The 14,793-nt window shown below is 48.8% G+C and overlaps 7 protein-coding genes across 7 annotated transcripts; 5 read left to right on the forward strand and 2 right to left on the reverse strand.

Annotated features, from left to right (window-relative positions):
• The first annotated feature begins 1,211 nt into the window (after positions 1 to 1,211).
• ONS95_002938 (uncharacterized protein) lies at positions 1,212 to 3,779 on the forward strand. The gene is made up of 4 exons (XM_058496220.1): positions 1,212 to 1,928; positions 1,975 to 2,346; positions 2,395 to 2,460; positions 2,513 to 3,779. The coding sequence occupies exons 1-4, from the start codon at positions 1,668 to 1,670 to the stop codon at positions 3,080 to 3,082; spliced, it is 1,269 nt and encodes a 422-aa protein (XP_058353471.1). The 5' UTR covers positions 1,212 to 1,667; the 3' UTR covers positions 3,083 to 3,779.
• A 179-nt stretch (positions 3,780 to 3,958) lies between these two features.
• ONS95_002939 (uncharacterized protein) lies at positions 3,959 to 4,701 on the forward strand (the record flags this gene model as incomplete). Its single annotated transcript, XM_058496221.1, has 3 exons — positions 3,959 to 3,994; positions 4,052 to 4,211; positions 4,305 to 4,701. The coding sequence occupies 3 exons, from the start codon at positions 3,959 to 3,961 to the stop codon at positions 4,577 to 4,579; spliced, it is 471 nt and encodes a 156-aa protein (XP_058353472.1). The 3' UTR covers positions 4,580 to 4,701.
• A 785-nt stretch (positions 4,702 to 5,486) lies between these two features.
• ONS95_002940 (uncharacterized protein) lies at positions 5,487 to 7,369 on the forward strand. The gene is made up of 7 exons (XM_058496222.1): positions 5,487 to 5,810; positions 6,076 to 6,201; positions 6,253 to 6,371; positions 6,539 to 6,772; positions 6,842 to 6,953; positions 7,014 to 7,047; positions 7,148 to 7,369. Exons 1-7 carry the CDS (start codon positions 5,673 to 5,675, stop codon positions 7,216 to 7,218), a joined length of 834 nt encoding a protein of 277 aa, XP_058353473.1. The 5' UTR covers positions 5,487 to 5,672; the 3' UTR covers positions 7,219 to 7,369.
• A 528-nt stretch (positions 7,370 to 7,897) lies between these two features.
• On the forward strand, positions 7,898 to 9,571 carry ONS95_002941 (uncharacterized protein; the record flags this gene model as incomplete). Its single annotated transcript, XM_058496223.1, has 1 exon — positions 7,898 to 9,571. The coding sequence occupies one exon, from the start codon at positions 7,898 to 7,900 to the stop codon at positions 9,569 to 9,571; it is 1,674 nt and encodes a 557-aa protein (XP_058353474.1).
• A 378-nt stretch (positions 9,572 to 9,949) lies between these two features.
• IMP3 (Small subunit (SSU) processome component) lies at positions 9,950 to 10,565 on the reverse strand (the record flags this gene model as incomplete). Its single annotated transcript, XM_058496224.1, has 2 exons — positions 9,950 to 10,354; positions 10,410 to 10,565. 2 exons carry the CDS (start codon positions 10,563 to 10,565, stop codon positions 9,950 to 9,952), a joined length of 561 nt encoding a protein of 186 aa, XP_058353475.1.
• A 192-nt stretch (positions 10,566 to 10,757) lies between these two features.
• ONS95_002943 (uncharacterized protein) lies at positions 10,758 to 11,612 on the forward strand (the record flags this gene model as incomplete). The annotated part of the gene is made up of 3 exons (XM_058496225.1): positions 10,758 to 10,860; positions 10,913 to 11,331; positions 11,385 to 11,612. 3 exons carry the CDS (start codon positions 10,758 to 10,760, stop codon positions 11,610 to 11,612), a joined length of 750 nt encoding a protein of 249 aa, XP_058353476.1.
• Positions 11,613 to 12,755: 1,143 nt separating this feature from the next.
• Positions 12,756 to 14,437, reverse strand: ONS95_002944 (uncharacterized protein; the record flags this gene model as incomplete). The annotated part of the gene is made up of 3 exons (XM_058496226.1): positions 12,756 to 14,080; positions 14,131 to 14,351; positions 14,400 to 14,437. The coding sequence occupies 3 exons, from the start codon at positions 14,435 to 14,437 to the stop codon at positions 12,756 to 12,758; spliced, it is 1,584 nt and encodes a 527-aa protein (XP_058353477.1).
• Positions 14,438 to 14,793: the final 356 nt, after the last annotated feature.

The raw sequence follows: 14,793 nt of genomic DNA on the forward strand, positions 1-14,793 counted from the left end.
GCCCGACAGCCCCTTTGTATCCCTGTTTAATCTATTAAACATCAATGTATTTTAATTAACGGGAGAAGCGTATCTTGCTCAAGCAACTGGTTTTGATTGATTGCATGAAGCTAGTCATGAAGTGTTGCTGGTTTAATTTATTTGCTCCAGTCAACATCCGAGGCTCGATACATCCTCCGTGAGCTGTCAACGAAGTCAAAAACTCGCAACCAGACCTAGAACGTTGTCGGCCAAACTCTAATAGAAGCAGACCAGCCCTGTACTGTACCAAGACTTGCTCGTTCATCACAGACCATAAATGACAAGTTCGCCGAGTTTCTGGGATTTCAAACGGGCCAAAACCGTTTCGCCGATCAGGGACTCGGCTGGAACTTTACGGTCAGCACAAGTCTTTGACGGGGCTAACCCAGTTGATCGCGAAAGCTGGATACGTGTTGGAGGACTTCTCATTTTGCCAATGTCAAGATGCTGTAAATTTATGGAATAACCCTGATCCCATCTGATAATATCCATCATTGAGATAGAAAGTCACCGATCGAATCTTTGCCTCGGGATTTCCAATAAAGGCCTTCAAGAGCAGCTTTAACAGATTTGAGATGAATCTTGGCCAAGCGTCCTTGAAGGGCCCATTTGCCGACCAAGTCCATTCAGCCTCTTTCGTTTGATCTTGCGAGAGCGCATTTGCGCAAGAGATGAGTTGAGATGACAGGGTTGTTGGAACGGAAAGTACCTCGCGTATCATGGAACAGGAGGGTCTCAGCCTCTCAGGGCAACGACACAACCCCCCCCCCCCCCCCCCCCCCCCCCCCCGCCACTGAAAAAGCTTTTTCAGCCATTTTGTATTTCCAGAACCGTCCATTTCGATCCACACTATTGGCCCATTATAATCGGATTTCGGTAACAGTTCTGGACAACATTTAGCGATTGTTGATCATTCAGTAGCACGGCCGAGGTCTCATCATTTCGGAGGACCATGTATTCTGCTCAAATATCAGATGAAACTTATGCGGATGATGCGAGACCAGGGCATTTTGTTTGAGAGTTCTCTTGCACAGTGACAAGGAGAAGTGGGTTTGAGTTTTGAAATGCTTGATTCCATCAATCAGCGCCTTCGGCTGGAGCCGACACAACCCCTGACCTAGCGAATCGTAAGCGACAACCCTCGCTTAGCTTCACGTCGCGACAAATCGAGTTTCCAAATGTAAATCATACAGCCATCATCGTGAAATTGAGGTTACCCTTACCGAGAAGTCAAACGAGATCTCCGCCAAGATGAGTCGAGGCGCCGTTGAACGGATCTTTCAGGCGAGGGGGCGTCGTCTGATGTGTTACCCTGGCTAACTTTCTTGGGTGATCGATGCGTGACAGGGCTGCTAGGAGGCAGGGCTTGGATGTTTGTTGGCCTGTCCACCTTGACCGCTGGACAAAGCTCAATGGAGACGAGGCAGTCGGATGGCACATATAAGCTCTTCTTTCCCACGACAGTTTCTTTCCTTCCTCATCCCATCTTCATTCTTTTCAGTTCACTCTACACATTCTTTACAGTTCTGCGAACTTCACATTCTTTATACACTCATTCTAACTTTTGAACAACCCGGCCGGCCCTTTCACTCTTCACTTCAACTTCCCAACATACAAATTTCGGACTTTAGTCAATTACAAGCAAAATGTTCTCTCAAACCGTTCTCGTTGCCGTTCTCGCGGCTGTTGCTGAGGCTCGTTTTGGCCAGGAGCAAGGCAATGGTGCTATCACGGCCATTGGTGCTTTGACCAACCTTGGTAAATCTGGACAGGCTGCCACTCTCGCTGGTGGATCCATTCAATTCCTCCTTGCTGCTGCCAACCCATGTGGAAAGCTTACTCAAGCTGACAACATCATCTCCGAGCTTGGAAACTCCGCCGAAGCTGTTGCAGCTGCACGTGGACTTGTATGTATTCCTTGCCGAAGTTCTTATACTATTCTAATAGTACTAGGTTGCCGCTGAGCAAAACTTCAACCCCTTCGTTGTGTCCATCCCATCAATCTGTAGTGATCCTACCCTCCCTAAGTCCGCCGAGCTTCGCGGCGTTGTTCCTCTCATTGATCCTGCCGTCGGGGGACAAGATGTTGAGAACGCCAACTCCAAGACTTCCATCACCACGCCATTCGATGCCACTGGACTCAGTGTTGCCCAGGTGATGATCGCCCAAGGCTTTTCCAACTTCACAGCCGTAGATCTCGCCGGAACCAAAGTTGCAGCTTCTGCTTTGGGTGGAGGAGCCACAGGTGGTGCATCAGGTGAAGTCGCGAGCCCACCTGCCGCCGTAGCAGACACCGATTGTGTTCCATCCACAACCATGACCACTGTACGTCTCCCTTCACCAATATCATGAGCTCTATCTAACACATATCAGGTTACCCGGGCACCAACTCCAACTAGCTCTGATTGCGGTCGCGTTATTTATGTCACAGTTGAGCCCGTAAGTTCTCTTTTAAGTTACAACCCTATGATCAAGACTAACACTTCATTAGTCCGCCGTCGCAACCCCATCTGCTGCTGGAGGCGTCGCAGCCATAAAGCCTGCCGATTTTAACGCTGCACCAGCCGCCACTGGAGCCGCAAGCGGTGCCGCCGCAGGAACATGCACTGGCTCAGGACAGACCATGGTCTGCTCTTCGCCAGCTGTTGGAGCCGGAAAGGTTTCTGACCCAGTCACCGGAACTTTCGACGGTTTCCAAGCTTCCACCATTGCCGGTCTTGACTTCGGTCTCTGTGTTCCTACCATGAAGTTCGAGCTTGGCTTGAACGGTCGTTCCGCAACCGCAGGCACATTCCAGGCTCAAGACCCTCTCTGCAACAAGGGTCAACAAGAGGCTCTCAACCCAGCTATCATCACCAACCGCATCCACGACCAGATGACCAATGTTTGCGGTGCCAACCAAGCTGCTAAGGATGCTATCACTGCTGCCCAAGCCAAGATCGTTGCCCTTGGAACGCGTGATGCTTCAACCGCCGAGGCTTTCAACGCTGCTCTTGGATTTGCTGGTGTGAACATCAACCCAGATAACGCCCCTCAGACTGGCCTTGTTGGCCACGTTTAAATCATTGGCTGCCAATTATGGGTGACCTGTTTGTATGATTGTTTTGTTGGAGGTGGAATACTTTCCTATTTTCTTTTTGGGGAGCTTTGAGAATGAAGATGGCGATGAAGTGAAGACGATGCCAACATATATAATTATTATGAATTGTATGTATCGTAAAGACAAGGGGAAGAATCCAAGTAAAAACTGGGTTACATCATCTCTATTCCAGGGACCTATCTCCCAATGTCGGGTTTTTTTCCAAAAAATTCAGGTCTCAGCAAATCTCTCCAGCCTTGACTTAATGAATCAGTTGTTTCTGATCCCATATCTGAGGAACTCCCCGCTTGTGGAAGTCTGCCTTACTTTCTGCAAGCCCTCGGGCCTGGGTGACCGTAGCGAGTTTGGTTCAGCCACAGACCAGCCTCCACCGCAACATTGTCCTATTCATAGGCGAATGGCTTGGCCACGCCCCCTTGAGGCTGATGCCAATCATCCTTTCAATAGAATCTCCTCTGCTTCATCCAGTCAGCTCCATCACCTCAAGCCCGAATAATTCAAGCCTTATCGGAACCATCCGTGGGCCTTGGCGGGTATTCCCCGCCGGGCTTGGGGCTGAGGTCACTAGCCAGGACTGGAGGGCCGAGGATTGGCTGTAGGATTGTGTCTTTGAATTGGGTTCAGGGACTTCTCGTGTTTATGGTCGTGCATCTTAGACATTGTTCATAGGATTGATCCATTGGGTCAACAGGTTGTAGGAGTCTATGTGGTGGAGAATGTAAATTGTGTCTATAAAGATGCCCAACCCGACTCCATTCAATTTCGTGCGACCATCTGAAGCTTGAGTCGTGCAACAAAGTATACTAAGTTTTCTGTTTTGCCTCATTCTTCCCTAAAATGTCGGATTCATCTCTGGTCTACGGCTGTGCAGAGGTAAGATCTTCCGATAGACTCTGAATGATGAATCGCTCACATACTGATGAGTCTTAGTCCTATCTCAGCAGTCTTGCCGATCAACACTGTGCATCTCTGTCTTCCAAGATCCCAAATTGTGGGTTCACGGACGCAGCATGCTGTAGTACCGCTTACAACTTCATGGCTGAGCAGGCGAGCTGTCTCTCTCCGTATGCTGCTTGCATGGACTTTACTTGTGAGTTTCCCATTCCTATCTTTCTCAACTTCCAGGAGAAGTATCCATAATTATTCCACACTTGGACGGCTAATTTTTTCCGATTCTGGATAGCATGGACCAATGACGCCTCGAGTGGCCTCTCAGCTTGCACAATTGCTCTATCCTCTGGCACCTTGACAGATGCAGCTGCTGTCCCTACAACGGATTCGCAAGCCTCTACAGCCAAGGGAAGCTCCCCGACAATTACACCTGGGCCGACGGCGACGGGAAGTAATGCCGCTGTGACCGGACAAAGTACGACCACCAAGAACGATTGTGGTAGAGTGGGTGTAAGCGTATATAAAGTTGGGCTAATTGGCCTTCTGGGGCTCTTCGTTTTTTTGTGATCATGGAGTACCATGAAACCCGGAGTATGCTGTGCTCGATGGAATTGGTTGAGTTCTGGCTGACATGAAGCATTACAACGAAACGATTTTGCGAAGGAGTTTGCATTCATGAATTTAGGAGCGCTAATAGAAAATTTCCTAAGATTACATGTCAATTGCGCGATGCTCTTCATCGCTCGTGATTTCCCTTCCCGCGTTCCCACCACTAGACCAAGGTGACCAATATTGAATGGTACAAACTTTGTTTGACTTTAAAATAACTCAGCTACCTGAAGTAAATATAGCGGAGTCAGACGAAGAATGTAACAAGATACTGATTAGATAATAGGATAATAGAGGATATTTTCCCAGAGGTGCAAGCGGAATCTGGATGTGTTTACTAGGCAAGGCATAAGCGAAGCGAATTCGAACGTGCTACACGAGAAAGGGTTCCACCATGCTAGTCTCCGGCACATCTAGCTCGTACGTATTCCTATATTTCGTGTAAATCTAATGCGGGGTAGGTCTCAGGAAAGCATCTGGCACCACCACTTTACGTAAAGTCTCGGATTCCTGGTGACATGGTGCAATGTGCTTCGGTTCATCCTATCCATTTCCAGAGTTCGCTTACCATTCCAGAGTCATTGACCAGGAACAAAGCACCCTTGTATCTCCTGCCAATCTTAGAACCAGTTTTGTTGTGACACAAATACTAGGAAGTCCTTTCCGAGCACGAGATAGACTGAGGCTTGTCGTCCCCCCTCTCAATCAAGGGATTTGGAAATTCCCCCATCACACGGTTGTATCACTTAATCGAATATAAGATGGAAATACCGAAGGGATTATAGTACGAGAAAACTTAAAGAAGTTACTCCAAGTTTTCATGTCATGATGATGCAAGACTCGTCGACAATCGCAACATGTTGTCCCTCGAAGTGCTGCTACAACCTCGCTACTTCTCGTCTCACAGAACATGAGTTCTTCCTAAGGTCGGCGAGGAAGCGGTCTCTCTACTGAAGATTTCTTATAAGAGCAAAGACTTCTCTCAGTTAAGATCTCTTCACTCCTCATATCACAGAAAGAACCAACATCCACAACCCAAACAAACTTTAACATGGTCAAAGTAGAAGCTACCGGAAACGCCCTCAAAGCTGCAGTTGCAGCTGTATGTTGGGCCAGTAACCGGATTGATATCTTTCGCACTGGAGATCGTGCTTCTGATTTGCAGCACAACTGGTGGGATGGATCTAAGGCAAGTCATAATTTACCTTCGAGATCAATGCTCCATCACACCACGACTTTGGAGCAGTGCTAATATCTCGAAGTGGGGAGGTTTTGAGTCACTTGGCGGAGTCTTGACCAGCGTTCCCACTGTCGCAGCATGGGGACCCAATCGTCTCGACGTCTTCGCTCTAGGCACCGATGCAGCTGCATGGCATAAATGTAAGTACAATTGTCACTCTTTTAAGCTCTCCGCTAATAGAAATCCAGGGTGGGACGGAAAGTCTTGGTCCAAGTGGGAGAGTCAGGGCGGAATTTTTACCTCGAAGCTTGATATCACAAGCTGGGGCAGTAACCGTCTTGATTACTTCGGCTTGGGAACGAGTTCTGCTGCTTATCATAATTGGTGGGATGGAAACAAGGTATACAATCCACTTTCGATCGGGCAGTGACAATAGCTGACAACTTGGAAGTGGGGAGGGCACGAGTACCAAGCGGGCGTCTTCACTTCTCCCGTCAGCTCCGTCGCGTGGGGCCCGAACCGCCTTGACCTCTTTGGCCTCGGGACAGACTCTAGCAGCTATCATAAATGGTCAGTCTCTTTCCTCAGACAAGGTCATCAAATGGGTCAGGGATGCAGTTCAAGAGGGAACAATTTCTCTCATAGATACCTGGAGGTTCCAAACTTTGTCATTGGCCCAGGGCTCGGTATTCATTGGTCTAGCAATAGATAAGCTGACTTTGCGCGCCCTCGTCTAGGTGGGATGGAAGTCGTTGGGCAGGATGGGAAAATTTGGGTGGAATATTCACCTCGCCCTTGGCTGTTGCATCATCCGGAGTCAATCAATTGGACGTAGTTGGACGTGGTACCGACAGTGCATTATGGCACAATCTGTGGGACGGCCGTTCTTGGAGTGGCTGGAAATCACTGGGAGGGATCTTCATATCTGAGCCAAGCATTGTTAGTTGGGGATCTGGCAGATACGATGTTTTGTAAGACCTCTCTTATCTTTTCACATCGGATTGCGGCAATTCGATAAAATTCACTGACTTGATAATCAGCGGCGTTGGGACGGATGGAGCACTATATCATAAGTACTTCACTGGAGGCTCTTGGTCTGGAGCTTGGGAGAATCTCGGCGGTATACTCATCTCTGCACCAACCGCCGTGAGCGTATGCATACCCTTCAAGGTCCAACCCACCCGCAAGCAGATGCTGACTTCATAATGATAGTGGGGAGCAAACAGGCTTGATATTTTTGCGCTTGGTAAGTGTTGGCCCAGCTTGGAGCTACAGATGTCTAGGCATCCTCGAACTTCACTCCGGTATGTGACTTGAAGATATGTGTATGCTGATTGACTTGCCAGGAACCGATGATGCAGTTTGGCATAAATGGTGGAATGGAGCCAGCTGGGGAGGATGGGAGCGACTGGGCTAGTCTCAAAATAGTCTTGAAGATTCCCACAACCAACCCGGTAAAAGCGGGGTTGGCGGGGCGAGGGTGAAATGACAGGCTTCTTGTCAAGAGGTAGAGCTTTTGAGGTTGTGTTCATACTCTCCGTGTTCCCTCAGGAGCCGCAATAGCAAACGTCTTGCTTCTCAAACCCTGGAAATCAATCTAAGTCGAATCCACACGTGACTCGCTTAACATTGTTTACGATGTTGAGGATCCCCAAAGTAACAATCATGCTGTGCACTTCATACATAGAAATTGAGATACCAGGGCCAGAAACTTTCGTCTGTGCCTGGTAGGAACAATGCTTTGGTTGGAGCAGCGAAGTCACCGCACACATACTGCCCCGACGCAAGTGGCTGAGAGACCCCCATTGGGACGGTCCTGGGCTCAGGCTATTCCTTCCACGCCCGATCAATACTTACCATTCACCGACTCTGTCATAAATATCGAAACCACGCTAATCGATCCTTTGTTTAACCGCATCAACTCGCGTTTCTGACCTTCGTATATTTATCTTTCAAGTCAGCACCTTCCAAGTCTTCCAAGCAATAGCCCCATCGCCTTTCCTCAACACTTGAACCATCCACCTCCGGCCCTTACTACTTGCAGCTCTTCAAAAGTACACCCACTCAGCGGCGCGAGAGTAATACCCTCTGTTACTATGGCTCGCAAAGTCATGCAGTTGGTACTTGCCTTGCTTGCACTCCTGATTTACCTTGTCTCTGGCTCTCCCGTGAGCAGAACTTCAGACCTGAACTCAGTTGTACTTGAGCCTAGCAAGATTCTCGATACACAACACCAAAACGTTGCTCACAGTTTCGGAGACCCTGATATCGCGGGCCTGCCTCCCACACCTATTACAGCTTCCGTTCTCGACCATGTCAACAAGCATGCTCTTCATCAGCCAGCTCATCCTCAAGAGACTGATGGGGTCGGCACAATTTACATCGCTAGAAATGAGGCAGGAATTGATCCCCCAGGAGGTGGAGATGGTCAGACCTCAGGCTGTGTCATCTACATCGCCCCAGGTGGCAAAGTCAATACGTCGACTCCACCGAGTGGATGCGCAAGTCCGCCTGCCCAGAGAGTCCGAAACCTCAACATTCCACCACAGGAGACCAAGTCTTCAATATTTCGTGTCGAAAATCACTTTCCAGGACAACAAGCCCAGCGTGATGTTGAGCACAAGCCAACTTTCACTACTTTGGTCTCGCCGGGTCTGACAACATTGACGGTATCTGCTTCGACTGGCCATGAGACAGGTGGTGTTGTAGTCATTACTGGACCAGTGACTCATAAGTCACACAAGACCTGTTCGACGAAGACAAAGTCCTGGGTTTCGCCTGGCACCTTTACCGTCACTAGGGGAAGTGGTACTTTCACAGTCATCACCACACTTCCGAGCCATCCTGAACACACTTACGTTCGTAGTCAGATTCCTCCCCCAGAATGGCTATCCACGCATGTCAAGACTCACGGTCGACAGACTGATAGGCCTCTGCCCATGGAGACCCTCCAGTTAGCAGGACGCGTTCCCCCACCTGAATCCGAATGGCTCCTCGCCCCCAGCCGCGCACATCCCTACACTGGAACCCACGTTCGCCCAACCGACATGCCTTTTGCATGGAGAACTTCGACATCTGCCAAGTCCAAAACTCACATTCACACGATGGATAGGCAGAGTTATTCCTTCAAGCACAAGTCAGAGACAGTACTGGATCCAACTCATGTTCGTCCTACAGACAAGCCAGTTACTTGGGGATTGAACAGACGTGACAATGTCCCACCTGGTATTCCAACATCTTTCAAGCCGGTTCCAAGTCCGACGTGTACCCTCACGGTCAAGAAACCCACTCCGACAATGAAGGGTAATTTGAAGACTGTGTACACCTCCACAGCAACCGTGACCCACTATCATGTTTGTGGAGGATGCTTGCTCGTGACAGACCAGCCCCGGACAATGGATCGCAAATGGGAGGCTACTAGGACAGTTCATGGTGTTGCGACGGTGACCGTTAATGTATGCACTGGTGGTCCTAGACGACCAACTCATGGCCCTGTTACACAGAGAGATGAGTATACTGGTGCCTCATCGCCAGTTCCAACGTCCAGCAATTTGCCAGCAACTCCTTTCCATACCCACGGTCCGCCTCCTAATTTCACACCTCGACCTTCGAGATCGGTTATCGCCAATCCAATTCATACGCATGGCCAACCACCGAATGTCACGCCTCGTCCCGAGACATTAGTCACTGCAGTGCATAGTTCTTCGCCTGCAAACCCAATGCATACTCATGGCCCACCACCATTGGTCACTCCTCGGCCGGCGAACTGATGATACCCGAATCATGGGTGCTGAGATTAGTTTCTTCTCTGAACACATATTGAAGCTGGCGTTTCCTTGGGGCCGGCGGGTTTCAGAAAAGAATACAGACGTTGAGCTCCGGCGTTTTTCAACTTCCATACATCCTGGCATTGATCTTGGAGAGACAGATTTCGCGATAGTGCCTTCCACTGACTGGGCAAAAGTAATGCAATGGATTTTGAATTATCTTCATTCTGGACCATGATTTAGAAGTGTACATACCGAAACGCTCGCTGATCGAACATAACTCCTACCCATGCTGGCCTTTTAGGATTTCCCAACGCCAGCAATGCATCCATAATCCGAACTCCAAGGTCAATGACCAAAACCTTCCCACTTTAGCCCTATTCACAGTAGGTCGAAATCATCCAGCTTCTCCCTGTACTTCAAGATGTTCCTCTTGATCTTGCTGCCATCCACCCACGTCACGAAATCCTCCATGTTTCTTGTAACCAGGAACGCCGTATCGGTGATGGTTTCCGTACCAACTCTGACATGACCTTGCTCGATGATCTTTGTAGCGGCTTGAACAGTCTCTGCCATCCGTAATCTGGTCAGGACAACAGGCAACCTCCTTCTGCAGAACGCTGAGACTGTGACGTTCTTCTCTACTTCGGATAGCTTTGCATTTGCGGCGTTCGAGGGTAGAATGCCCATATCGTGCAGTTTGGCAAGGAGGAGTTCTTCATGTTTGCGCCGGAACGAAGAATCGGGCGGGAGGGCGGCGAGACGGTGTGCAAGCTGTTTGAGGCTCTGTGTATACATCATTAGTACTCTGTAGGATGTTTATGGAGTAAGAGGCACATACACCGCATATACGATTGTATTTGGCATAGTCTGCTGGCTTCTGGATGTTGTATCGTCGAATCACTGCCGCATCGCGATGGTTGTTGTCGCTCTTGTATGTGGTGAAGTCGACTTTCCGGAGAAGCTTCTGCTCATGATGCTTGAGTTTTCTGACCATCTTGTCTCTTTATCGCTGGGAACGGATTGCCGTTGAGATTGTGAAGACTCTTGAAGTGTCGCGGGGGAAAGTCAAAATAATTTTGGGGTCGGCAGAATATTTCGCCGCTCCGAGAAGGCCAAAGTTTTGTAGCTCCTATTAGCAATTGACGACAACATCTTGAAGCTTAACAGTAGCATTGTGGCATTCATAATGGCGCCCCCACGACTCCAATACCTCAATGCGACGAGGCAGATTGCGAAGAATGGATTGAGTAGTAGGGTTGCTTTCTCGACATCTCGAGCCTCGAGATCTGGTACGTCGATTGCGATATTTATACTCAAGCTCGAACTAACAACCTTGTCAAGATGAGCCTCCTTCACGCTCAACAACCTCGGAACTGTTCGACCTGTTACCGGGCTCGAGTCCCAAGTCTACAGAGTCCCAGCCTCGACCAGCTTTCAGCAACCCCATCCAGACTTTCGCCCAGAAGCAGCCACGAGAGATAGGGGCAGGTAATGCCAGACTTGTAAGCCTTGTAAGACGAGGCGTCGAGAAGAGAAATCGGGACCAATCACGAGTTCGAGGTGCAACTACGGCGGAAGAATTGCAGAATCGTAACTTGGCACAAGATTTGAGCAGGCAGATCTCACGGCGTTGGAGAGCGGGAGATATTTATGCGCCTCATGATTTGAGCGAGGTGGAGATGGCGAAGTGGAAGAAGAGAGGCCAACCACATCACGATGCGTTCGATATACTGGATTTGAACCCGGAGGAGCATTACCGAGTATGTTCTGCCACAACGCCGCTTGGAGTGCTGTGGGCTAATCGTTATACTAGAACTTCTCACTGATATCCGAATACATGACACCTATGGGGCGCATTAAGCATTCAAAGGAGACAGGGTTACGGCCTGTGAACCAGAGGAGAGTTGCAAGGGCTGTTCGAAGGGCCATCGGTTTGGGTATGCACCCAAGTGTGCATCATCACCCTGAGATTCTCCATCTACGGAACCAGAGGAACGAGTCAAACTCACCCTTCAGGCCGTTGTCAGGCCCTATGTACTAGACCTGTACTTCGTGTAGGACATGGGCCGATGTACAATAAATGTAAAATGTTTCTTTATCTGGACGGCCTAGATGAGATATCTTTGGAAACGTTAGATTTACATTTCGCGCTGGGCAACATCCATTCAGATTCATTTCTAAGTCACATTTCATGCCTCTCCGTCCAGGATTAAACCATCTTCACCTCGAGTTCTTCGATTTCGGCAAACAAGCTCTTCGGAGTCAAGTGATGACCTCTTCGGTGTCTGCCTCTTCTGCAGCCTTCATCATAACACCCTCCTCGACACCTATCCCAATCCTGAAATACTCTTTCCCCACTCGCAATGGGCACCAGGTAATTCTCCTTTTCGCTCCGATAGGGACGAATAAGGACCATACAGCTTGTCACGCTATGGTCCATTTCAAAACTCTTATGCAAACAGTCGCATCCAAATCCAATCCCTTGTCAGCCAATAAAACGGCAAACGGTGGGAGCACATTCAACAAGACGAGACGGCGTAGTGGTGTATATATTCACACGAGCTCTGCTCTCACTACTCTGCCTCCAATGAACAGACGTCCTGACTTTACCGCGCCGAGAGGACTACCGGAAGAAAGCTCGTAGAAGATATACCAAATGCTAAGCTGGTTTTCCAGCTGGTCTTAACCAGGAGGATCAGCGCCATCCAACAGTGGGTAATGGGTCTGCTTTGGCGCTCTTGATATTCTTCCAACTCTATGTGGGCGCCGTATGCCCCTCTCCAGACTTCGGACCTCCGAAGACCTCCCAGGCCAGCCAGGCCAGCCAGAGACCAGCGACGAATCCACCAATTTTCTTTCTCGGCGAGGACACTGCTCAGACTGGATAGTGCTGGGAATTTGTCACGTCACTTGGTCAAGAAACAGGTGAAGTACTGTTTAATGACTCGATCTCTCGCTAGAATCCGTCTTCGCTGGGAATGGTCATTCGTTCTATCCTCCCAAAACACTACATCTGCACGACGGGATGTCTTCTTTGCGCGTCGCATTCAGCATGCATAATGTAGCCATCTGCGGCAGAGAGCGGACTGAATCGAACCCTTTGTCCTGATAGGATTTTGGATCGTGATGTCTTCCTCCTAGTTTCGGATACTCAAAAAAAGATCATCATTCAACGTTGACGGTATTAATAAGTAATGCTGCTCGGATCTCTACAACTTTCTTTGTATGACACCGTTTTGCTGATGATTGATATTACGACGCTGACCTGCTGAAGTTTCAGCTCTGCCAGCTCGGCAGCAGATTCTTTATCTACAACCAGTTGTCGATTCATCATTTTCAAGAGATGTTTGATGGAGTTCGTGATTTCGGTACCGATGCCAGGGAAATGTGCCTCCAAGCAGTTCTCCAAAGCCCGAGCCAAGTACGAGAAGCAGTCCAGATTGTTGCCTCGTTGGTGGCAGTGCATGGCATAGTCTCGGTTGGCGATCGCTCTGTCCTCGAAAGTAAGTGTATTGAATCGTTTCCTGGATGATTCCGAAGTACTACTGAGCACAAGCTTGAATATAGATTCGGCGATGCCGAATTCGCCAACAGCAGAGTAAGCAATGGCCAAGTTGATGGCAGCTTTGACGACATCCGGACCATGTATAAATCCTGGTGTTGGCCCGGGGTATTCGTGGTGTGAAAGCAAAGACTCGGTCTCAGCCTCATCTAGATAACCTAGACGATCGCTCACCTCGCTCCATTTCCCGAAAATATTCGCCCGTATGTGTGCTTTGCGCAAGTACATGGCCGAGCTACGCAGGGAGATAAATTGAGGAGAGTCGAGTGTCAATGAAAGAGCGATGTCGAGATATTCGATGAAAGATGACATGAATAAGGAGAATGCATCGGCGACGCGATCCTGCTTCTCGAACACGCCGCCCAGAGTGAGCTGTGCCTCCAGCCGCTTCTCATCGTTACCCAGAAAACGCCATCCGGCTATCACTTTCCAGTACAAGACCGCTGCCTCATCATACTCATGGCGGCGCACATGGAATTCAGCCTTGGTTTGCGTAAGCATGATGGCTCGCCCGTCAGGTTGTTGGTTCCGATGGAGAAGCTCGTTGGGACGTCGAAAGAGCAAGGGCGAATAAACTCTTTGTAAACTCTTGATGCGAAGTGAAGAATCGAAATTGTTAAGTGGTGGATTTGGAGCTTTTCTCAGTGTTTCCTTTCCAAATCTGTTGCCGACAGTAATCGTAGTGTTTAAGCCGCTGTCTGGTGACAGGATACTTGAAGCCGACTGATTCGAAACACGGTTTTCTAAGGTTGATGCTGTCGACCCATCGACTTGAAGACGTTCTCTGATGGATGACGTGGATGAAGAGGACTTTCTGGAACCAAGGCCGTTGTTACCTGCTTCGATGACATCTGGAGTGTCGACGAATTTTGCTGTGTCCTGTATACTTTCCGGTCCAGGACTAGACTCTGATCTTGGAGTGCAATATGTGATACACAGTGGTGTTTCTGTAGCTCGATCTCAGCACCCGCTATAGTGACATTCAGAAGATACTTACCAGCTGAAGGAGATGCTCCCTCGGAGTTTTTGAAAGTCTTCCTCCTTTTAAAATTCTCAATCCTGCTCGGTTGTATGAAAATACCATTGTGGAAAAATTCTGTCTTCTTGCCATCTTCATAGGCCCTTCTCTCAGCTTTCGCAGCCACGATCTTCATGTTGCATTCGGTCAGACGCTTTTCATAACCCCACTCCTTGAATTTCATTTTCCATTTGCGAGGGCTGAGGAATCATCAATGTGGAACTGCTCAAAGGGCTAGGATTTCTTACGATGCCCGAAACCCATGCTTCTCCTGTATAAGCTCCATTGTGTTTGGTAACGTATTTCCCTCAAGAACATAAAATCTGCGAATATCTTCCTTCATAGATTCCCATTTCTTGTCATTCTGTGACAATCGTGAGCTTCTCTCCAAACCTCCTCGCTTGGAACCCTGCGATCCAATTAGAAAGCTCTGTTCACGATTGCTTGATTCCATTCTTGTAATATCTTATGTGAAAGGTTTTGCGCAATGATGTTTGCATCGAGAGTCTAAAATTTAGACAATCAATTTGAAAATAGATATGTTTTACTGAGCTGATAGAACGCCGAAATATGGCACATATATATACTCGAGAGCGCCAAGCCCATGGTAGAGCTTCATCTGGACACGGGATGAACAAGTGC

This window comes from Cadophora gregata (genome assembly GCF_030347475.1).
Source record: "Cadophora gregata isolate MNR1 chromosome Unknown scaffold_12, whole genome shotgun sequence".
NCBI lineage: Eukaryota > Fungi > Ascomycota > Leotiomycetes > Helotiales > Ploettnerulaceae > Cadophora > Cadophora gregata.